The following is a 24,105-nucleotide window of genomic DNA, read 5'->3' as shown; positions in this document are numbered from 1 at the left end:
AAGAGACAGGGATGTCTCATTGAATCCAAGATCAAGAACACAGACAGGCTTTGGGAAGAGCTGGCCCCAAGAATTGGAAGGCCAGCAGGAATCCTTTAATTGCTCTGTTCATCTCTGCTTCTTTCCTCAAATCTCTTTTATTCATTTTCTCTATTTTCTTACTAACTTGCTTTCTCTGCTTCTCAGTGGATAGAGGATGGTTTCCCATAACTCTCAGCTTTGCAGCCATATTCTAGTTGTATGGAAAACCTTTCTTTCCGTTCCAGTTCCAAATTCCCCAGACATTCCAAATGTCTGTCTCTGATTGAGTCAGCAGTGGCCAGGGAGTGGAGTCTTGCTGAACAAGCCTGTCTGGCTCTCCTCACCCCTGGGGAGTAGGGGGGAAGATGGAAGAAAGGGATGGGGACATCAGGCTGACAGACACTGTGAGGTGGGCAGACCCTAAAACTATTTTTGTAAATAAAAATACAGTGATAAAGCCCAGAGACCCACAAATGCTTTATTATAGCATTATTTCTAGGTTATTTTGGCTAAAAAAAACTTCAATGAGAAACTTAGAGATTTAACTTTGACAAGATATTTATCTTTTTGAATGTGAGTATAACTTGAGATTCTTTAAAAAAATATTTTTTTTAATGTTTATTTATTTTTCAGAGAAAGAGAGCATGAGTGGAGGTAGGGAGGTCGTGAGTGAAGGCGGGGGCGGGGGGGGGGGGTGCGCAGAGAGAGAGAGAGGGAGGCACAGAATCCGAAGCAGGCTCCAGGTTCCAGGCTCCGAGCTGTCAGCACAGAGCCTAACATGGGGCTCAAACCCATGAGCCATGAGATCATGACCTGGGCCAAAGTCGGACGCCCAACTGACCGAGCCACCCAGGTGCCCCTATAACTTGAGAATCTTAAGGTAATGGCCTGTTCGCTGAAGTAACAAGTGGGTTCCAGCTTTGTGTGTGTGTATAATACTTATAATTCTTAGACATGACACTGCCTTCCGTTGTCAGGAGACAGGTTCCGGAGCAGCTCTCCTGCAAATACAAGGTGAGACACAGGTCATTTAAAGTTTTCCAACAGCCACATTAGAGAAGTGAAGCAGGCGAAATCAGTCTTAATAATACATTTCGCATATATCTATGTGTACATAAAAAGAGGGTTTATAGCTTCTGCTTATCAGAAGAGGTTGTCATGGGGTGCCTGGGTGGCTCAGCAGGTTAAACGACCGACTCTGGATTTCGGCTCAGGTCAGGATCTCACGGTCCCTGAGATTGAGCCCTATGTCAGGCTCTGTGCTGACAGCGTGTAGCCTGCTTGGGATTCTTTCTCTCCCTCTCTCTCTCTGCCCCTTCCCCACTCACTCCCTCTCATGCTCTCGAAATAAATATTTAAAAAAAAAAAAAAGAAGAGGTTGTCCTGGGATTTAAATGCACTAATAAATTTTAAAGTGCTTTGAAAAATATAACATAAAGCATTATTTTAATTAACCGGGGGAGGGAGGAACCCACTACATTTTGGAATCAAAAATAGCGATCATTTATTAGGTTTTACTCTGTGCCAGATACTGTTCCAAGCACTTCATAACATGTTATGTAATTTAATGATAATGCTGTCTTTGGAGCAGGTACAATTATTTATCATCTCTGTTTTATATAGAAGGAACCTAAGACATAAAGGGTTAAGAAATTAGTCCAAAGTCACGTAGCTGGTAAGTAGTTGAGCTGGAATTGGAATGCACTTTTTTTTTTTTTTTAATTGTGGCAAAACACAACATAAAATTGATCACCTTAACCATTTTTAAGTGTATGCTTCTATGACATTAAATACACTCGCATTGTTGTCTGACCCACCATCCGTCTCCAGAACTTTTCATCTTCCCAGACTGAAACCCGACTCATTAAACACTAACTCCCCATTCCCCCCGCCTTCAACTCCACTAACTGCCGTTCTTTCTGTCTCTCTGAATCTAACTACTCCAGGGGCCTTCTATAAGGGGAATCATACAGTATTTCTTTTTTTGTGGCTGGTTTGTGTCACTCAGCATAATGTCTTCAAGGTTCATCTGTGTTGTAGCACGTGTTAGAATTTCTTTCCTTTTTAAGGCTGAATGATGTTACACTGTATGAATGTACCACATTTTGTACCGTGATTCACCCATTGATGGACATTTTGATTGTTTCTACTTTTGGCTGTTATGAGTGATGGTGAATGTGATGTACAGATATCAGGTTGAGTCCCTGCTTTCAGTCCTTTTTGGGTATTTGTATACCCAGAAATGGAATTGCTGGATCACACAGTAATTTTATATTTAACTTTTTGCTGAATTGCCATACTCTTGTTTCAAAGCACCAGCACCATTTTACATAATGCACGAAGGTCCCCATTTCTCTATATCTCCTCCGACACTTCCCTTCTCTCTCTCCTTTTTTTTTTTTTTTTTAAATAGCCATTTTAATAGGTGTGAAAGCAGTATCTCATTGTGGTTTTGATTTGCATTTCCCTGATGAATCGTGTTGCACATCTTTTTATATACCTATTGCCTTTTGTATGTCTTCTTTGGAGAAATGTCTCTTTAAATTTTTGCCCATTTTTAAATTGAGTTGTTTGGTTTTTTGTTGAGTCAGAGGTTTTAGTTTTTGTTTTGGTATATTCTGGGTATCAGTCTCTTATCAGATAGATGATTTGCAAACATTTTCTCCCATTCTGCTGTGTTGGCTTTTCACCCTGAGATAGTATCCTTTGATACGCAAAAGGTTTTCATTTTGATAAAGTCAAACTTACATATTTTTTTTCTTTTAATGTCTGTGTTTTTGGTATCATATCCAAGAAATCATTGCCTAATCCAGTGTCATAAAACTTTCCCCTGTGTTTTTTTCCGAGTTTTATGTCTGTTTCTGTCTGTGCCTCCTGTCTCCGTGTCACTCATATCTATCTCTGTGTGTTTCTGTTTATCTTTGTTTATAAATTATTGAAGCTTATGTATGTGTTCTCGTGCTTTTCTTGCCTTGTTTCTTCCTTTATTTGTTGTTGATCTATTTAAAGGTATTGCAGGTATCATGAGACTTCATGTTTCTCCTAAAAATAATGGCATTTTTTTCAAATAACTCTAACCCCATGATTGGTGCTCTCCGAGTACATTTTCTAATTATGTTGAAAACAGAAGCTTAACTTCATTTTGTCTTTTTATTGTTTTTTTTTAATGTTTTTATTTATTTTGAGAGACCAAGTGCAAGCGGGGGAGGGGCAGAGAGAGAGGGAGACACAGAATCTGAAGCAGGCTCCAGGCTCTGAGCTGTCAGCACAGAGCCCGACGCGGGGCTGGAACCCACAAAATGAGATCATGACCTGAGCTGGAGTCAGATATTTAACCAACTGAGCCACCCAATAAAATTTGTGATTTTATTGTTTATCATGGTACATCCTATTTTCCTTCTAAATTGTTTTTCTCTTCTTTATTTATTCCTTTAACTGGTCAGTGTGTACCTATTTAGCATTGTAGTTATTAATTACCTTTTCTTCTCTCCCTCCAGCACCGAGCTGAAGCTCTTGGAGGAAGCAACTGTTTCAGTCTGCAGGTCTTTAGGTAAGGGGCAAAATGAGTGAGTGAGTGAGTGAGTGTGTCTGTGTGTGTGTGTGTGTGTGTGTGTGTGTGTGTGTGTGTATGGGTGGCATTTATTTAAAAATTTCTGTTACAAGTTTTGGTAGTGTAATATGAATTAAATTAATGAAGTGATATATTCTGGATGATTATATTTAGTAATATTTACTCCTGTTCATGGTGCTCATTGGGGCCGCTAGAAGGTACCATTTGGTCAAGAGCAGTAAGACACGTGCTTGCTCACTTGCAGTGGTAGTAATAGACTCTCCTAAACCACAGACTGTTTTAGCTTGTTTTGTTTGGTGTTTAATTGAGGAATAGTTGGACAGTGTTACTTTGGCTTCAGGTGTATAACATAGTGATTTGATCTTGATTTGACATTTGTATATATTACAAAATGCTCATCGTAATAAGTCTAGTTACCATCTGTCATCATACACAGTCATAATAGTATTACTGACTGTATTTCTTATGCTGGACTTGATCATCTCTGCGACTTACTTCTTTTATAATTGGAAGTTTGTACCGCTTAATCCCCTTTACCTGTTTCACCCATTCCACCCCCCGCCCCACCTGTCAGCTACCGCTTTGTTCTCTATATTTATGAGTCTGTTTTGTTTGTTTTTTCTTTTTTCTTTTTTTTTTTTTTTGATTCCACATATAAGTGAAATAACACAGTATTGGTGTTTCTCAGACTTTTCACTTAGCACAGTGCCCTCTGGGTCTATCCATGTTGCCACCAATGGCAAGACTTCATTCTTACTTATGGTGGAGTAATATTCCCTTGTATGTATATACCACCTCTACTTTATCCATTCATCTATCGACGGACATCTGCGTTGTTTGCCTTCACTATTGTAGATGCTGCTGCCGTGAACCTGGGGCCACATAGGTCTTTTGAAGTTAGTGTTTTCATTTTCTTCAGATAAAGGCTAGAAAGAGTTGCGTCATAGGGTAGTTCTATTTTTCATCTGTTGAGGAACCTCCATACTGTTTTCCACAGTGCCTGCCCCAGTTTGCATTCCCACCAACAGTGCAAGAGGGTTCCCGTTTCTCCCCATCTTCACCCACACTTGTTATTTCTTGTCTTTTTGATTTGAGTCACTCTGAAAGGTGTGAGGTGATACCTAATTGTCGTTTGGATTTGCATTTCCCTGATGATGAGTGATACTGAGCATCCTTTCATGTGTCTGTTGGCCATCTGTATGTCTTCTTTGGGAAAATGTCTGTTCAAGTCCTCAGCCTATTTTTCTTTAATTTTTTTTAATGTTTGTTTATTTTTGAGAGGGAGAGAGACAGTGTGAGCAGGGGAGGGGCAGAGAGAGAGGGAGACACAGAATCAGAAACAGGCTCCAGGCTTTGAGCTGTCAGCACAGAGCCCGATGTGGGGCTCGAACTCATGAATCATGAGGTCATGGCCCGAGCCGAAGTCAAACACTTAAGCAACTGAGCCACCCAGGTGCCCCCCTCGGCCTATTTTTTAATCAGATGTGGGATTTTTTGGTGTTGAGTTGTATGAATTCTTTACATGTTTTGAAAATGAACTTTTTTTAAAAAAAGATTTTATTTTCAAGTAATCTCTACACCCAACATGGGGCTCGAACTGTTTACAACCTTGAGGTCAAGAGTCACGTGGTACACCAGCTGAGCCAGCCAGACACCCCTTGAATATTAACTTCTTATGGAATATGTCATTTGCAGATCTCTTCTGCCATTCATTAGGTTGCCTTCTCATTTTGTTCATGGTTTCCTTTGTGCAGAAGCTTTTTAGTTTGATGTAGTCCCACTTGTTTATTTTTGCTTTTGTTGCCCTTGCCTGAGGAGACAGATCCAAAAAATATTGCTAAGACTGAATTCCAAATTTACTGCCTATGTATTTTTTAAGAGTTTTATGGTTTCAGGTCTTACATGTAGGTCTTTAATCCATTTCAAATTTATTTTTGTATATGGTTTAAGAAAGTGGTTACTGGAGAGGAAGTCTGAAGATCGTAATTTTTTTTTTTTTGCTTCTTTGTTTATTACACTTTTTTCATTAACCATTATGATTAAGTGTTTCTCATTATACTTTTTTCTTTTTGATTTTGCCTGAAATTTGATGAGGTTTTTTTTATTGGCTTATTAAAGTCTTTTCAGTTCCAAAGTTTTCTTTAGTTATGGTCTTGATTTTCCTTGTGTTTGGGTTTCTTCTCCCCCAACTTAGGATCACCTGTTAACAGTCAGCTTGGACTGTTTTTTCTTTCTGTATCTTTCTTTTTCCTTTTTTTTAAATGTAATTTTATCATAATTAATATAATTTTATTAATATAATTTTAATATAATTTCTTAAAAAAATTTTTTTAATGTTTATTTATTTTTGAGACAGAGACAGAACATGAATGGGAGAGGGCCAGAGAGAGAGGGAGACACAGAATCTGAAGCAGGCTCCAGGCTCTGAGCTGTCAGCACAGAGCCTGACGCAGGGCTCGAACCCACAGACCGTGAGATCATGACCTGAGCCGAAGTCGGACACTTAACCGACTGAGCCACCCAGGCGCCCCTGTAATTTCTTTTTTAAATAAAATTTCTTTTTCAAATTAATTTATTTTTCAGAGAGAGAGGGGGCACAAGCGAGTGAGGGGCAGAGAGAGAGGGTGAGAGAGAATCCTATACATGCTCTGCACTGTCAGTGTGGAGCTTGAAGTGGGGCTCAAGCTCAACCAATGTGGGGCTCAAACTCAAAAACTGTGAGATCATGACCTGACTTGAAGTCAGAAGTTTAACTGACTGAGCCACCCAGGTGTCCCTGTATCTTCTTTTTCTTCATCATCTTTCTTTTCTTGAGTTTCCTCCTTTATGTCTTTGATTCAGTGTTTCTATACATTTCAGTTTTGTAAAGATTTTATTTCATTTTTAGTTTGTTTTTAATCATTCTTTGTTTTTTCTGGATGTCAGACTACTCTCTTTTCATTATACTCATTTTTCCCAGGGGCTTTCTGGTTTTTTTTTTCTTCTTTCTTTCTTTCTTTTTAATTTTTTTATAGAATTTTTTAACATTTATTTTTGAGAGACAGAGAGGGAGCACAAGCAGGGGAGGGGCAGAGAGAGAGGGAGACACAGAATCTGAAGCAGGCTTCCGTCTCTGAACTGTCAGCACAGAGCCTGACACGGGGCTCGAACCCACGCACCGCGAGATCATGACCTGAACTGAAGTCAGATGCCTAACCAACTGAGCCACCCAGGGGCCCCTCTTTCTTTCTTTCTTTTTTTTTTTGAATAGATGTTTGAGGGGCACCTGGGTGGCTCAGTTGGTTAAGTGACTTTTGATTTCAGCTCAGGTCATGATCTCAGGGTCGTGAGATTGAGTCCCATGTTGGATTCTGTGCTGAGTGTGGAGCCTGCTTGGGATTCTCTCTGCCCTTCCCTCCCTCTCCCTGCCCCTACCATTCCCCTGCCTTCTCTGTCTCTCTCTCAAAATAAATAAACATAAAAAAAAATAGTCGATTTTCTCTTCTTCCACTGATGATGCTTGTTACTCAAATTTGTTTGATAGTTTATTTATTTTTTTAAGGTTTATTTGTTTTTAAGAGAGACTGAGCACAAGTGGGGGAGGAGCAGAGAGAGAGGGAGACACAGAATCCGAAGCAGGCTCCAGGCTCTGAGCTTCAGCACAGAGCCTGAAGTGGGACTCGAACTCGTGAACCATAAGATGATGACCTGAGCCTAATTCGGACACTCAGCTGACTGAGTCACCCAGGCGCCCCCTTGTTTGATAGTTTTGATTCAGTTCTTCCTCTGAAGGTTTACCATAGCCTGTTCCTTACTCTGTTGTTACTGTTTTGTTTTTCCTTATTCATGAAACTAGCAAATGTTTATTGAGCACCTACTATATTATAGGCTCTATTCTGTATACTGTGCTATATATTGCATAATATATTCCATATTCTGGCGCAAAAGACTGACCTAGATTCCTGACCTCATGGCTCTGTCTCATTAGGGGAATCAGACCAGAAATAAACAGACCTACTTTCACATGCTGTGTCTCTTCAGAAAACTAAAGCAGGGTAGACTCACGGAGAGTACCCATGTAGGTATGTTGTTTGCTGTCAGAGAGGGTGTAAATACACCTTGTTATTAACCTTGTTCCTTGTGTGGATCCTGTAGGTGCTTGTTGAATCTGCTATTATTTAAGCTTGAAGGCAGGCTGCTGCTGTTTTCTAACCTAACTTTAGAACCCAGGAAGGTTTTATTTTGTGTAGGTTTTGCTTGGTTTAAATGGGACCTTCTCTTACCCTTACCCCCTGGCTTTGGAGAGAATTATAAAATTCCCTGAAGGAACATCTGGGTCAACATTTTTTGTACATGTACCCTCCAGTGCATGTTGCTCTGTGTCTGGCGTGTTTATTTCTCCCCAGTTGTTTTCGGCGGGGATGGGGGGGGTAGCCTCAGAGTTGGTGTAGGAAGTAGGAGGGAAGTGTAGGAAGTGGGATGAGTAATGTAAGTTTTCTTGTTGGAGTAGACAGAGAGGGGGAGATTTTGTCCTTAAAGTTACTTTCAAGTGGTTAGCCTTGCTAACCGTCCATTGATTACCAAGTAAATACTCATCGGTTCTATAAACTCTGTAGTTCAAGTGTTCTCTGTTTTGGTGGGGAGAAGGACTGTCTGCCTGGAATTAGCATTTGTGTGAACTTGTGTCTTGTTGTATATTTTCAAGGGTGTTTGATATTTAGGTTTCACGCTTCTAGAAATGCAGGCCAAATAATGTAGTAAACTCCCATAAGTTCCTCTTCTGACTTCACTCATTTTCAGCTAATGGGCAGGCTTCATCTATATCTCTCAACCATTCACGGAAGTATGAAACATGTACAGAAAAGCCGACAAACAGAGAGCACGTCCTCGCATATTAGACACCAACCTCAGGCATGTCATTTCATCCATAAATATTTTGGCATAGATCCCCTAAGAGGAGTTTTTTGTTTTGTTTTGTTTTGTTTTTAAGGAAAACAATACCACTATCTTACTAGAAAGCAATTAAAAACTTTTTTTTAATGTTTATTTATTTTTGAGAGAGAGGGAGAGACAGAGTGTGAGCAGTGGAGGGGCAGAGAGAGAGGAAGACACAGAATCCGAAACAGGCCCCAGGCTCTGAGCTGTCAGCACAGAGCCTGATGCAGGGCTCAGACTCACAAACTGTGAGATCATGACCTGAGCTGAAGTCAGATGTTCAGCCGAATGAGCCACCCAGGCACCCCTAGAAAATCATTTTTAACATTATAAAATAACCACTGAGTGTTCAAATTTCTGATTGTCTTAGTTTATGTGACTCAGGAACCAAAATAGAGCCTATATGTTGTTATTGGTTGATACGTTTTTATGATTCTTTTCATAGCTAGGTTCCTTCTGCTATTGTCTATCTCTTCTTTTTTCCCCTAGTTATTTATTTATTTATTTATTTATTTATTTATTTATTTATTGAAGAAAGTGGGCAGTAGAGTTTCCCACAATATAAATTTTGTTGAGTGCATCCCCATGGATTGCTAACCTGTCTCTGTCCTAGCTTCTGTATATTTATTGGATTGGGGACTTGGGTATTTTAGTGAAATATTGGGAAAGGTTGTTTCAGGGTCTGGAAGCAAGTCCAACTTTCTTACCCCAGATGGAAATTTTCTTTATAATACCTTTACCTGAATGTTACTCAGACTTTGCTTGAACTCCTGTAGAGATAGGGAAGTCTCTTCTTTACACAAAAGCTATGAACGGATTGCTACAAGTTCAAACTCTAGAGTGAAATGAGTTAGTTTTTAATTTAAGTGCCATTGTTATTTAATTTTACAGTTGAGGAAACTGAAGCATGGGGTGGGGGCTGAAAGTAAGTTGCCAGGTGTCACAGCTAGTCAGTGGTGCAGCTGGGATTTGAACCTACTCAGACTCTGTGGTCTAATTCTGTTATGCTTTTCTGCCTTCCTGTCAGTTATCCCCTGTTCCTGCTCTAGCTTATTCAGCTTGAACATCATATTTGATTTTTACCAATTAACTTTGATTCCATTAAAGTACTTTGTACTTTGGTACTTTGTACTTTGTTTTATTAGTCTATTTCCCCGTCTGCATCTTGTGTAAGAGTAGTGTAAAAACTGAAATGTTTTAGAATGTCAGCTGCATTAAGACTGTGCGTCCTGTGGGGCGCCTGGGTGGCTCAGTCGGTTAAGCGGCCGACTTCAGCTCAGGTCACCATCTCGCGGTCCGTGAGTTCGAACCCCGTGTCGGGCTCTGGGCTGATGGCTCAGAGCCTGGAGCCTGCTTCCGATTCTGTGTCTCCCTCTCTCTCTGCCCCTCCCCCGTTCATGCTCTGTCTCTCTCTGTCCCAAAAATAAATTAAAAAAACGTTAAAAAAATAAAAAAAAGACTGTGCGTCCTGAGTATCTCCTTAGTACCTGAAAGAGTACTGGGTACGTACGTAGAATTAGCTCAATAAATACATGCTGAATGAATGAATGAAAAGAAAAGGTATCCACAGTGGTAGTAGCTGGTTGCTGTTCCCAACAACACAGTGTTGTTTTTTTTTGTTGTTGTTCGTTTTTAAATAGCTAACCATTTATAAATTCAAACAATTACTTATGAAGTCATTCGGTAATAAAGGACCTGTTGAATGAACACAAGATTGTGAAGTTGGGGTTCTGAATAATGCTTGTAGTCATATCCTCTTTGTTTCAGTATTTTTTTTTAATTTTAAATTTATTTTTAATGTTTATTCATTTTTGAGAGAGCGTGAGCGGGGGAGGGGCACAGAGACAGGGAGACACAGAATCCGAAGCAGGGTCCGGGCTCTGAGCTGTCAGCACAGAGCCCGACGCGGAGCTTGAACCCCACGAACCGTGAGATCCTGACCTGAGCCGAAGTCAGACACTTAACCGACTGAACAACCCAGGTGCCCCTGTTTTGGTATTTTGTTTCGGTTTACAGTAGCTAGGTAACAATAATTCACACAGAGATGCACTTGCAAACATTAACTTTTTGTTTTTGTGGGTTTTTTTTTGTTTGTTTTTACACAGTGTATCCTGAAATCTCAGGATATTCTTTCATTAAGCCCCAAAGCTTGAAAGAGAAGCAGGAAATTTTTATTTCAAAGTGTAACTGACAAGATTTAACATCTAATCACATATCTATTCTTGATTATAACAGCCGGACAAAACCCGCCCTGACTTACCGCACGTGTCGCACCTTGCTGCCCACAGTGGGGTTCGCCGTTCAGCGGCAAGGAGCACCACCTGGGAGACAGTGTTGTAGACTCTCAGGTCACCCTCGACACCTGCGAGATCAGAATTGGAACTTTAAGAGTGCCTTGTGATTTAAAGGCACGTTAAGCCTTGAGAAGCGCTGTTAACTTCAGCAGGTGCAGGGGGGTGGCCCTGGGGTTCTGTGTGTCCGGCAGGCTCCCACATAACGCTGTTGCCACCAGTCCCTGAACCACGCTTGGAATAGCAAGGTGCCGCAACGCTTTATCCCAGAAAGTTACACTGTAACTTGCATTGACTCAAGCTGTGACAAGAACAGCTACCCAGCAGGTTGACCTGAATTAACTTGACAGTTATTGAGCACCGAGCAGGTATGCTGTAATGGTGTACTTAATTCCCATGTGTGATTTTTTTTTTTTTATGTATGTATGTGCATACCTGGATTTTTAACATTTCTGGAGAACTTCGTTCTTTCAAATCTTTGACACATTTTCAACAAGTTCAAATATATTCATAGAGATGCAGCAAAAGATAAGTGTCAGGTCTGAATTTTTCTGGGGCGTCCGTGTGGCTCAGTTAAGCACTGACTTCGGCTCAGGTCATGATCTCACGGTTCGTAGGTTCAAGTCTATTGCCCGGCTCTGTACTGACAGCTCAGAGCCTGGAGCCCGCTTCGGATTCTGTCTCCCCCTCTCTCTGTGCCCCTCTCCTGCTCGTGCTTGGTCTCTCTCTCTCTCTCTCTAAAAATAAAATAAACATTAAAAAAATTTTTTTTAAATGAATTTTTCAGGCAGCAGAGGCCAGTGTGTTTGAGCGTTTGCATTTCTGTTTTTCGAAATAGTTAAAAATAACATTTCGAAAGAGAAACAAATATTCAGAACTCTGGAATCTCTCAGTTTGAAAACCGTTCGTAAAGCAAAAAGACTGGACATTTGTCACTAACATTGTTGACTTGGGGCCCAACACTTAACCTTTCTGGGTCTCTTTTCCTTCATCAATAAAATTAAAGTTTTTGGCTAAATGGTCTCTTCCTTCTGATGAGTTTGTTTTTTTTTTTTTTAAGTTTGTATTTAGATTCATACAGTGTATTTAAATAACGTACAGTGTAGTATTAGTTTCAGGCGTACAACACAGTGATTCAGCCTGTCTGTATCACAAGTGCCCTCCTTAATCCCCATCACTTATTTCCCCCCCCCACCGCCAGTAACCATCAGTTTGTTCTCTGTAGTTAAGAGCCGGTTTCTTGGTTTGCCTCTCTCTCTCTTCCCCCCCCCCCCCCTTTTGCTCATTTGTTTCTTAAATTCCACATAGGATGTGTGAAATCGGATGGTAATTGTCTTTCTCTGACTTACTTCACTTAGCATAGTACTCTTTAGCTCTGACTGGTTCTTAACTTCTGTGCTTCTGTGATGTATTAAGGTTGTCCACAGACCCAGTGAAACCAATGGTGTGAATTCCCATTCAAGTCCAAAGGCCTGAAAACCGTAAGAGCCAGTGTTGTAAGTCCCTGTCCAAGGGCAGAAGGCTGACGTTTTAGTTCAACAGTCAGCCAGAGGAGGATTCAGTCTTCCTCCGACATCTGTCCCGTTCATGCCCTTAATGTGTTGGATGATGTGCGCCCACTTTGGAGAGGCCAGGCTGTTTTACTCAGCTGAAAATTAAAATGCAGAGACACCCTCACAGATACACCCAGAAATAAGTTTAACCGGATATCTGGGCATCCTGTGGCTCAGTTAAGTTGACTTGTAAAGTTAATCATCACGTGTGTCTTACTGGGCAGCCTGATAGAGCTTTGTATCTTCATTAAGTCTGATTCCTTGATTAGAGGGGTTGGTGTAGCACAGCATCTTAGAGCCAGGGATTGTAACCAGCAGACAAGGATGTGTCCTTGAGCGGTAACAACAGAGACGTGAGGATCTGTGAAATGGAGGTGATATTGGTGCTTATCCCGTAGTTGGTTTTGAGGATTTGGTGAGGTGATATGTGTAGAGCACTTACTGTATATTGGTCAGTGTGTGTTTCCTGTTGCTTGATGAGAAAACAGGCTGGAGAAGAAAAGTAATTTGTCTGAGGTTTAATATTCTGTTAATTATAGCCTTGGATCTAGAAACCAGATCTTCTGATTCTCATTACTGTATCCGCTCAATTCTTTGGGCTATACTTGTTGAAATGCCCCCCTTTGAACTTAAACAACTTTTTGAGCAAATTCTTTAAAATTGTATTTGATCAAAATAGCTCCCCCCGGCCATAGTGCTTTATGTGTCTGTTTTTCGTTAGAATGATTTACAATGATCTGAACAGAGTTTTTGCCTTTACACTTGATTGTATTCTGTATACTGGGAATCATTTTTTGAGTTTTTTTTTAACATTTGCTTTTCTAAAGAGAAATAATTGTGTGTGTGTGTGTGTGTGTGTGTGTGTGTGTGTAAATTGAGTATGTATCAACTATCCTCTCTTTTCTTTACAGTTTTGAATTCTGATATGAATTGGCTACTTTGTCCTATTGTTTCCATCATTTTCAGTTTGCAAATCATTTTTTTTTAAATTTTCTAAAATGTTTTTTATCTGTGTTTGAGACAGAGAGAGAGAGCACGCAAGCACTTGGGGGAGAAGGGGGAGGGACAGAGGATCCAAAGCAGGCTCTGTGCCGACAGCAGAGAGCCCAATGCAGGGCTCGAACTCATGGACCGAGAGTTCATGACCTGAGCCTAAGTCAGACGCTTAACTGACTGAGCCACCCAGATGCCCCTTGCAAATCACTTTTTGTTCAAAATTAAGACCAGCAATTTCTCTCATTGTTTATTTTCCTAATTAGATGTGAAGTTGGTCATAAGGTTTGTCTGTGAGCAACTTCAGCTTGACAGCTTGGTTTTATAAGTGTTTTAATATGTTCACTTTGATTTCAGTTTTTAATTTTAACTTTTTAAAACCTTATCTTCTCTTGCAGTTGTAAACAATCCTCGAACAGGAAACCTTGGTGCGCTAATTAAGGTCTTCCTTTCTAGAACCAAAGAACTAAAACTTTCGGCAGAATGTCAGAAGTAAGCTGGCTGATTAAATCATGTTCTCTTTATATTTAGCAATATGAGTATTTTTCATTTTTTGGTGGAAATGGATTATGGTCTTTTTGAAAGCTATAAAGGAATTCTCATTATTAAAAAGTAAAAGAGAGGTTATAATTTACTGTCCAAGTCATTGTGGTGAGGTTATGAATTCTGGAATCTGTTTGATTTCAGCATTTCAGACAATCTTCAGAAATATATTCCTTAAGAAGGTTAATAGCAATGTAATTATTATTAAAAAAGATAGTTTCCCCGCCCCCATTATTATTGCTGTTCATACCTAGTTTAAATTATGACTAAGTTTGAGTATTTCATTCCACATCTGTTTCCTTTCTTCCTTTCCTAGTAGATGAAAGAAAGTTCTGATTAGATATTATAATTTTATTTTTATTTGAATTCCAGTATAGCTAATGTAGATATTAAAATTTTATATTTGATGCCTTGGAAGGTTAATCTTTGATGCCCTCAAGCATTTTTTAAAACCAGTTTTGCTTCCAAACAAATTATATTGAATCTAATTTAAATTTTTCTTGTTGAGTTCCTGGTTACTAATACAAATAGCGACTATTGTCCTGGGCTGCTGGCAGTGCCCCATTTAAAATTTGGGTCGTGTGTTTGCATATAATCTCTTTATGTTACTATATTTAAAAACATTTTTTTTTTCGCTTTTCTTTGCCCTGCCCACGTGTGGGACAAGTACGAAGTTAAGAACAAAGAGCGGCCATACCTAACGAAAATATTTTTGTTAGGTTGACTCACTAAGTAAAATGTACAGCATGAAACATGAAGTGGATTGGCATAGAGTAATATATCACTAGCCATGAAACGATAGGGACGCTGTGTTTCTATTACAAACGGAATGGGCAAAACGGCCGAGAAATCATGAACGGCATGGTGCCCGTGCTCCTGATGAAGTGCTGATTCCCGTGTGGTTTGGTCTTTCCTTTCTAGCCACATCTTCATTTGGCAGACACACAACGCTTTGTTTATTATTTGCTGTCTGCTGAAAGTGTTCATCTGTGAGATGTCAGAGGAGGAATTGCAACTTCATTTCACGTACGAAGAAAAATCTCCTGGCAGTTACAGTAAGTATGGCCTTTGAAGATGTTCCAGGGAGAGCACGTGTAACACGGAAGGATGAAACCTGAGGAATCAAAGCGTAGTGTCGAAAATTCTCTCTGTCTTCCCTTTTCATTTTTAAACGACCTGGCACGCTGTCACTCCCTTTTCTCCTATATTTAAATGAGCCAGAGCTCTCAAAGTTCTTTTTTTTTTCCTTTTTCTTTTGAAATAAGGAAGCCGGTAGCAGCGAAGCTTTTACTTACTTTGACTCTGACGCATATGGAAAATAAAATTAAAAACCACAAATACACCTTTCAGAAAACAGGGTTGTCAACTTAAGTATCATTACTAGGGGAATACATTATTAAAGGAGACAACCAATCAGAAGTACGGATTTTAGACATATTGAAGGTTACTTTCATAGGACGCAGCAGTCTCTGGCTCTGTGGGTCTACTTGATCAGAAATAACATTTAAGGGCAGTTTTACGATGCCGAAATGTGCGGTCTTGTTCCGAAGACACAGCGAAATGTTGCCGTTTTCTCCTGATATTGCTGGGTTTTTTGTGTTACTTTTTTTTTTTTTTTTTGGGGGGGGGCAGTGGTTAGGAGGGCCTGTAGTTTTCAAGATGGTGTTTTATGTCTTAGCATGAAAACTTACAGCCTGGAAGGTAGAAGGGCGGAAAGGGATTGTTATGTGAAATACAGGGAGTATAGGATTTTGTATCTACCCTTCCTGCTGACTTCTCTCTGAGGTTTGCAAAGGCAGTGTTGCTCCTGGTTCTGGGTTCATTTTTCTTTCTTTAAGAGAGAGAGAGAGGGTGCAAGTGAGTGAGGGGCAGAGAGAGAGAGAGAGAAGTGGGGCTCACCCAAAGTGGGGCCTATGTTTACCTGAAGTGCGGCTCGAGCTCACCTGATAAGGGACTCGAACTCATGAACTGTGAGATCATGACCTGGGCCAAAGTCAGATGCTTATCCTGGACTCATTTTTCAAAATATGTCTCTAGGGGTGCCTGGGTGGCTTATTTGGTTAAGCGTCCAGCTCTTGATTTCAGCTCAGGTCATGAGCTCACGGGTTTGTGCATTTGAGTCCTGCACACGGCTCTGCGCTGACAGCCCGGAGGGAGCCGGCTTGGGATTCTCTCTCCCTCTCTCTCTGGACTGCCTGTCTCCCCCACCCCTGTGTGTGTGTGTGTGTGTGTGTGTGTGTGTGTGTGTGTGTGCGCGCGCTCTCTCAAAATAATTAAACAAACTTAAAAAACCATGTCTCTGTTCTCATTAGACTTATTGTCTACCTAGGGTTTTTTTTTTTTAAATGTTTATTTATTTATTTATTTTGAGAGAGACAGAGACAGCACAAGTTGGGGAGGGGCAGAGATGGAGAGAGAGAATCCCAGGCGGGCTCTGTGCTGACAGCGTGGGGCTCGAACTCATGAACTAGGAGATCATGACCTGAGTTGAAATCAGGAGTCGGACACTCAACTGACTGAACCACCCAGGCGCCCCCTACCTAGAGCTTTATATGTTGATTCTGAGTTTCAAGAGAGAAATATGTTCAGTTTACTACTGTGATAATCTGTGTTTGTTAAACATACACGGATGTTTAAACAGAGCTTTTAATCAGAATTCTGTCTGGCATGTGTTAATTTTGTTAATGCTAGGCTTCGTTTTTGTGGTACCGAAAGTGCCAAAGCAGCCCTAGGCAGGGAGGTGCAAACCTTTCCACCAAAGGGGTAGCAGCAGGAATGGAGTGCGTGTTTGCTTCATGGGGCCTGAGAGCTAAGCCAGCCAAGAACCTACAAACCCAACACTTTGCTTTGCTTTATGTCAAAACAATTATGCATATATTGTACTTTATTTACTTAAAAAATTAAAAAAAAAATTTAATGTTTTATTTATTTTTGAGAGAGAGAGCGAGAGACAGAGTGCAAGCAGGGAAAGGGCAGAGAGAGAGGGAGACACAGAATCCGAAGCAGGCTTCAGACTCTGAGCTGTCATTACAGAGCCCGATGCGGGGCTCGAACTCATGAACCACAAGATCATAGCCTGAGCCGAAGTCAGACACTTAACCAACTGAGCCACTCAGGCACCCCTTGACATTTCTGCTTATCAGCAGTCTAAGTCCTTTTTACATTTTCTATCAATGTCTTTTTACAGTTTATAAAAGTAATAAAATTAAATGATTGCATACATACTGTTAAATGGTAAAAAAAAAAAAAAAGACGTCCTTACGCAGTACCTAAAAACATCCATTTATCAGCTTGTAGGTGCATATCCGCATCAGGTGTGCGGAAGGCTGCAGGTGTAGATAGTATGCAGTTTGGTTGTTTGAAGGTTGAATTGACGGAAGTACAGGACCGTCTACAAACAATTGAGCGCAGTCAGCTGTGGGATTTTAGGATGGTTGGGTCACCACACCCTACAGCATTTTTGTTCCAATTCCTTGTCAAACTGCTGCGGCGAGATGGATATTGCTGGCATGTTCAGGGAAGCCTTCTTTCCAAGGCTAATGTGACTGTCAGTAAGCTCCCAGTTTGTAACAGAAATTTGTGAGGATGTCCTCGGTGAACATTTCCCCACGGGCTGTGGATGATGTGGTAATAGATGGTTCGCTGCGGAGAATTTGTATCCTCTTGTACCTCTAACTCTTGGTGCTCTTCCCTGCCTTTGAGAATAGTCAGAGGGGACAAAGCTAGCCCTAGGGGAAACCAGGAAGCGCGACAAAACGGCTTCTGTTTCCCCTTTGCCTTCGGTGTGAGTTCTGTTCCTCCTAGTGTCCTGCGGTTCTCGGTATCATCTTCCATCACCTCTGATACTTATTTTACATTTTGCATCTCCTAAATCCGATATTTGAAGTCCTTAGGGGTTTGCATGTATAGTTTGTTTTTGCGAACACTTTGTTTCCTTATGTATTTGAGGATGTTGGTTGTGAGCTTTTGCTGGTTGGATCTTAATCTGAGGCCCCAAATCAGGGAGGGATTTGCATTTGCCGCTGGAGGGATCTAGGGCTGCATCACCTGAGGCTATTAAGTCTCCTCCAGAGGTTCTGGGCCTAATGTGCCATCTCAGGTTCAGCTTCCCAGTGGCAACCCATACGGCCTTGTACCATCGTTCATCATCAGGGTCACCCTACCCTTAGCGTTTGTTTACTGCCCAGTGTTTTACTCTGGATTCAAGCCAGTTTGTTCGCCTGTGGTTGTGCTTTTTGGTTATGGTGCAAGGGTCCTTAGAGATTTCCTTTACTTTCTGGAAGCCCATCAATGCACTAAAAAGAGTTATTTTAGCCAAGAACTACTTGTTTTGTATAGGAGGCCTCTTTGGAGTAACTACTCCACTAATATTGCCCCCAGTGGAAGGCAATTATAGTTTATTTACAAACATTTTTACATTTTTTTTAAATGGGGGAAGAAGTGGGGTGCCTGGGTGGCTCAGTCAGTTAAATGTCCGACTTTGGCTCAGGTCATGATCTCACAGTCCATGAGTTCGAGTCCCGCGTCAGACTCTGCACTGACAGCTCAGAGCCTGGAGCCTGTTTCGAATTCTATGTCTTCCTCTCTCTCTGCCCCTCTCCCACTCATGCTCTGTCTCTTTCTCTCTCTCTCTCTCTCTCTCTCTCTCAAAAATAAATAAACATTAAAAAAATGAAAAAAAAATAAATGAGGGAAGAAGCCTTGAAGATTGAGAGATTGAGAGACTGAAGAGAGAAGAAAAAAAAAGAGGGGGAACGAGCTGAAACGAAAGCCCAGGGAAGTGGGGGATGCTAGGATCGAGAGCACAGAGCGGGGTGCTTTGAAGGAGCACACCATGTGTGCCTGTGAGCAGGTGGTGGTGTGGGTGGGCGTTGAGGGGATGAAGGACATGGGTCATGTGCCAAGAGCTGGGGACAGCAGAATGTGGAGCGTGGTGGTCAGTTATGGCTGTGCAGAGAGTAGGTAGAAAAGACGCTGGAGGTTGTCGGGTCCATGCAAAGGCTCACTTAACCACGTTTCCTTGGCATAAACTAGTTCAATATAAATTTATTCTAAAAAATCATACTGCCCTCAAGCATAGTGGATTGAAACTACATGTTTATCTTTGTGTTCTTCTGAAGCCCCAATAAAACATCAGTAAAAGCACTGTTAGAAAGTCATGATTTTCTTATTAAAGAGGAGGCAGGGGAACACAGTGTTAACGTTTCGCAAGTTGGAAAGTGGAGTAATGGTGAACTCAACTGATCGGTGAAAGCCGAAGAAGGCTACATGCCTTCAGGGTTGGAGAACTCCAGGAAACAGCCAGTTCTTGCCATAGAACCCTGGAAAGGCTGAGGAATTGGAACTGTCTCCGAAGGCAGACACCCAGGAGGAGTGATGGAAAGAAATAGTGGGTCGCCCAGCTCCTCTCCCCAGCTCTGCGCAGTCAGGAGACCACCCAAGACCACCCCCCTCCTTCGGGCCACCTGGGGAGCTCAGTCGGTTAAGTGTCCAACTCTTAGTTCAGGTCTTGATCTCAGGGTCATAATAAGTTCAAGCCTCGCATTGGCCTCTGTGCTGGGCAGGAAGCCTATTTAAAAAGAAAAAAAAAACACTAGAATCTCTTCTCCAAGAGACTGAACCAAGATACGGGGGCTCCCTGGCCCAGTGGAGGGGTGGTCTACTGAGAACAGGGCTAAGAGCAAACACTACAAATGGAGAAGTGAGGCATCTTGACTTGGCTTCCAGGAATGTGGGCACTGGGGTTGTACCCACCATCTCGAAGGTTGATGCATACTCTTCTGGAGAAAATGAACCCAAAACAGGGAAAAGACGTGGAGATGCTGTTGTTTGGGTGTCCCTCAATGGAACAGCTCTGGAAGCTCCCCCTGGAGGCAGGCTGTGCCTGTGCACGCAGAAGTTCCATGAACATTGGCTTCCTTCTGGCAAGCAAATGGGAACCAAGGGTCCTGAGCAGTTGAAAAAAACTTCCAATTTGTGAGAGACCAAAGGAAGGAAAAGACGATCAAGGATAGAATATTTGTGGAAATTTAAAAAAATAATCCATAATCATACCTCTCTAACGTAACTACTCTCCTTTTCATTCTCCTCTGGCTGAAAACCTTTTTGAAACTCTTTGGAAGTACCTTCAGAATCCATGATGAATTCATTTAACTAAATGCAGTAAAGGTAAATCTCCCTCCTTTGAAACTAGTTTTGAATTTTTTCAGATTGCTGAGGTGCTTTAGCTCCCATGGCAGCAGGATTTCACTGTTCTCTTCTCTTTGCTTGAGCTACCCTCTAGGGCCTGGAACAGGCTGTAGCTCAAGAGGTAAACCTGAAATTGTGTAGTGGGTAGGGGAGTTGTTTCTGTCTGGTTTATTTTTGTCTTAGTGTAAAACTTAACAGTTTAATTTCATTAGTTGAGTAATGTAAAAAGCAAATAAAATAGTTGCTGGAAAAAGAACGCAAGAAAGCATGGATTTATTATTTTGAAATATTTAGCATATAAGATTTGTAATCTGTCTTTGCAGAAAAATAAAAGTGCTTCTAGGACCTCCTGAATTGTTCTTGGCCTTACATTAGGTAATACTGTTTTGTGATATTTCTTTTTTCTCTCTTTCTTTTCTGTTATCAGTGGAATAGAATCATTAAACTTTACTAATAGTTTGCTTTCTGATTTCAAACTATATCACAAAGCTATAGTGATCGAAACAGTGTGGTATTGGCATTAAAGCAGATACAGATCAATGGAACAGAATAGAGAGCCCAAAAATAAACCCACGCATATGTGGTCACTTAATATGTGACAAAGGTGCCAGAAATATACAATAGACAAAGGACAGCCTCTTCAGTAAATAGTGATGGGAAAGTTGGACAGACACATGCAAAAGAATGAAACTGGCAATCCCTATAAAAATACCACCAGCATTCTTCACAGAGCTAGAACAAACAATCCTAAAATTTGTATGGAGCCAGAAAAGAATAGCCAAAGTAATCTTGAAAAAGAAAACTGATGCTGGAGGCGTCACAATCCCGGACTTCAAGCTGTATGACAAAGCTGTAATCATCAAGACAGTATGGAAATGGCACAAAAGCAGACACTCAGATCAATGGAACAGAATAGAGAACCCAGAAATGGACCCACAAACGTATGGCCAACTAATACTTGACAAAGCAAGACAGAGTATCCAGTGGAATAAGTAAAGACAGTCTCTTCAGCAAGTGGTGCTGGGAAAACTGGACAGTGACATGCAGGAAAATGAACCTGGACCACTTTCTTACACCATACACAAAAGCAAACTCAAAATGGATGAAAGACCTAAGACAGGAAGCCATCAAAATCCTCGAGGAGAATGCAGGCAGAAACCTCTTTGACCTCAGCTGCAACAACTTCTTATTCAACATGTCTGGAAGAAAGGGAAACAAAAGCAAAAATGAATTATTGGGACCTCATCAAAATGCAAAGCTTCTGCACACAAAGGAAATAATCAGCAAAACTAAGAGGCAGCCAAAGGAATGGGAGAAGATATTTGCAAACGACATATCAGATAAAGGGTTAGCATCCAAAATCTATAAAGAACTTATCAAACTCAACACCCAAAAAACAAATAATCCGGTGAAGAAATGGGCAAAAGACATGAATAGACACTTCTCCAAAGAAAACATCCAGATGGCCAAACAACACATGAAAAAATGCTCCACATCACTCATCATCCGGGTAATACAAATTAAAACCACCATGAGCTACCACCTCACACCTGCCAGAATGGCTAACATGAACAACTCAGGCAACGACAGATGTTGGCCAGGATGCGGAAAAGGGGGATCTCTTTTGCACTGCTGGTGGGGATGCAAACTGGTGCAGCTACTCTGGAAAATAGTCTGGAGGTTCCTCAAAAAATTAAAAATAGAACTACCCTACGACCCAGCAGTTGCACTACTAGGTGTTTATCCAAGGGATACAGATGTGCTGTTTCGAAGGGGCACATGCACCCCAATGTTTATAGCAGCGCTATTGACAATAGCCAAAGTATGGAAAGAGCCCATATGTCCATCGATGGATGAATGGATAAAGATGTGGTATGTGTATACACATACACACACACACACACACACACACACACACACACACACACACAATGGAGTATTACTCGGCCATCAAAAAGAATGAAATCTTGCCATTTGCAACTATGTGGATGGAACTAGAGGGTATTAGGCTAAGTGAAATTAGAGAAAGACAAATTTCATAGGACTTCACTCATATGAGGACTTTAGGATACAAAACAGATGAACATAAGGCAAGTGAAGCAAAAATAATATAAAAACAGGGAGGGGGACAAAACATAAGAGATTCTTAAATATAGAGAACAAACGAGGTTTGCTGGAGGGGTTGTAGGAGGGGGGATAGGCTAAAGGTAAGGGTCAGTCTATTCCTGAAAAAAATACTGTTGCACTATATGCTAACTAACTTTGATGTAAACTTAAAAAAATAAATAAAATAAATAAATAGAATGAAACTGGACCCCTATCTCATACTAAACACAAAAATTAATTCAAAGTGGATTAAAGGCTTGAATGTAGGACCTGAAACCATAGAACTCCTAGAAGAAAATATAGGTGGTAAGCCCCTTGATCTAGGTCTTAGAGATGACTTTTTTGAATCTGACCCCAAAAGTGAAAATAAACAGGTGGGACCACATCAAACTAACCAGTTTCTACCCAGCAAAGGAAACCATCAAGAAAATGAAAAAGCAACTTACTGAACGGGAGAAGTTACTTGCAAGTCATATATCTGATAAGGGGCTAATATCCAAAATATAAAAGGACTCAGCGCCTGGCTGGCTCAGTTGGTGGAACATAGACTCTTGATCTCAGGGTCATGAGTTCAAGCCCAAGTTGGGCATAAAGCTTACTTAACAACAACAACAACAAAAAAGCCTAAGGATTCAACAGTCTTTGACCTCTTTTCGGGTTATTGCAGTGCATGGCACCACAAGCTGCAAAGCCTCCCGTAACACCCTGTACGAGGCGGTGCGGGAAGTCCTGCCCGGGTGGTGGAGCTGCATATCACCTTGAATATCTGTGGCTCTCAGAAGGACAAATCCTTCTTGGGCACCATTGGGCTTAAGTCCACTCCCTGCCTGAAGTCTCTGTATGTGTTTTGGGGGACCAGCAACACTTGATGAGGCCAAGGCTGTGGATATTCCCCACATGGACATTGACGTGCTGAAGAACTCAACAGGAATAAAAAACTAGGCAAGAAGCTGGCCAAGAAGTATGATGCCTTTTTGGCTTCATAATCTTTGATCGAGCAGATCCTGTGAATCCTGGGCCCAGGACTTAATAAGGCTGGCAAGTTCCCTTCCTTGCTGACCCACAGTGAGAACGTGGTGGCCAGAATGGATGAAGTGAAGTCCACGATCAAATTCCAGATGAAGAAGGTGCTGTGTCTGGCATGAACGTTATAGATGATAAGCTTGCATACAACAGCTGTCAGTTTCCTGGTGTCATTGCTCAAGAACAATTGGCAGAAATTCTGGGCTTTCTACTTCAGGAGTGCCATGGGGCCCCAACATCTGTACTAAGGCACAGCTTAATAAACCATAGTGCTATCATAAATATATAATATATATATAATATATATATATATATATACACACACACACACACACACACATACGTACATATATGCACACTATATATAATATATATATATATACACATATGTATTATGTATTATATATTACAACTCAATAGGGAAAAATAATCTGATTACAAATGGGCAGACGATCTGAATAGACATTTTACCGAAGAAGACAGATGGCAAAGAGGTACATGAAAAGATGCTCAACATCACTAATTATCTGGGAGATGCAAATCAAAACCTTGGTGAGATATCACCTCACACCTGTTGGAATGCCTCTGGTCAAAAAAGGCTAGAAATAGCAAGTGTTGGCAAGAATGTGGAGAAAAGGTGAGCCCTTGTGTACTGTTGGTGGGAATGCAGCACACTGTTGGTGTAACCACTATGGAAAACAGTATGGAGATTACTCAAAAAAATTAAAAACAGAACTACCCTATGACCCAGCAGTTCCATTTCTGGGTATTTGAAAAAAAGGAAAACACTAATTAAAAAAAATGTATGTACTTGCATGTTCATTTCAGCATTATTTGCATTACCCAAGATATGGAAATAACCTACGTGTCCATTGATGGATGAGTGGACAAAGATGATGTA

At 41.0% G+C, this 24,105-nt stretch overlaps 1 protein-coding gene and 1 pseudogene across 6 annotated transcripts in view; both read left to right on the top strand.

Moving 5' to 3' along the window:
- The window catches only part of DYM (dymeclin), a 351,049-nt gene that overhangs the window by 54,575 nt on the left and 272,369 nt on the right, over window positions 1–24,105 (top strand). For all 6 annotated transcript variants that reach the window (XM_042910992.1, XM_042910997.1, XM_042910996.1 and 3 more), the window contains exons 3-5: window positions 3,519–3,571; window positions 13,742–13,835; window positions 14,808–14,941. In XM_042910992.1, coding sequence (XP_042766926.1) covers window positions 3,519–3,571; window positions 13,742–13,835; window positions 14,808–14,941 — 281 coding nt within the window. The remainder of the gene's footprint in view (window positions 1–3,518; window positions 3,572–13,741; window positions 13,836–14,807; window positions 14,942–24,105) is intronic.
- On the top strand, window positions 22,883–23,474 carry LOC122203974 (annotated as a pseudogene).

The sequence above is a fragment of the Panthera leo genome, chromosome D3 (assembly GCF_018350215.1).
Source record: "Panthera leo isolate Ple1 chromosome D3, P.leo_Ple1_pat1.1, whole genome shotgun sequence".
Taxonomy (NCBI): Eukaryota; Metazoa; Chordata; class Mammalia; order Carnivora; family Felidae; genus Panthera; species Panthera leo.
Note: the sequence above shows the minus strand (reverse complement) of the source record. Positions and strands in the feature narration are given on the sequence as shown.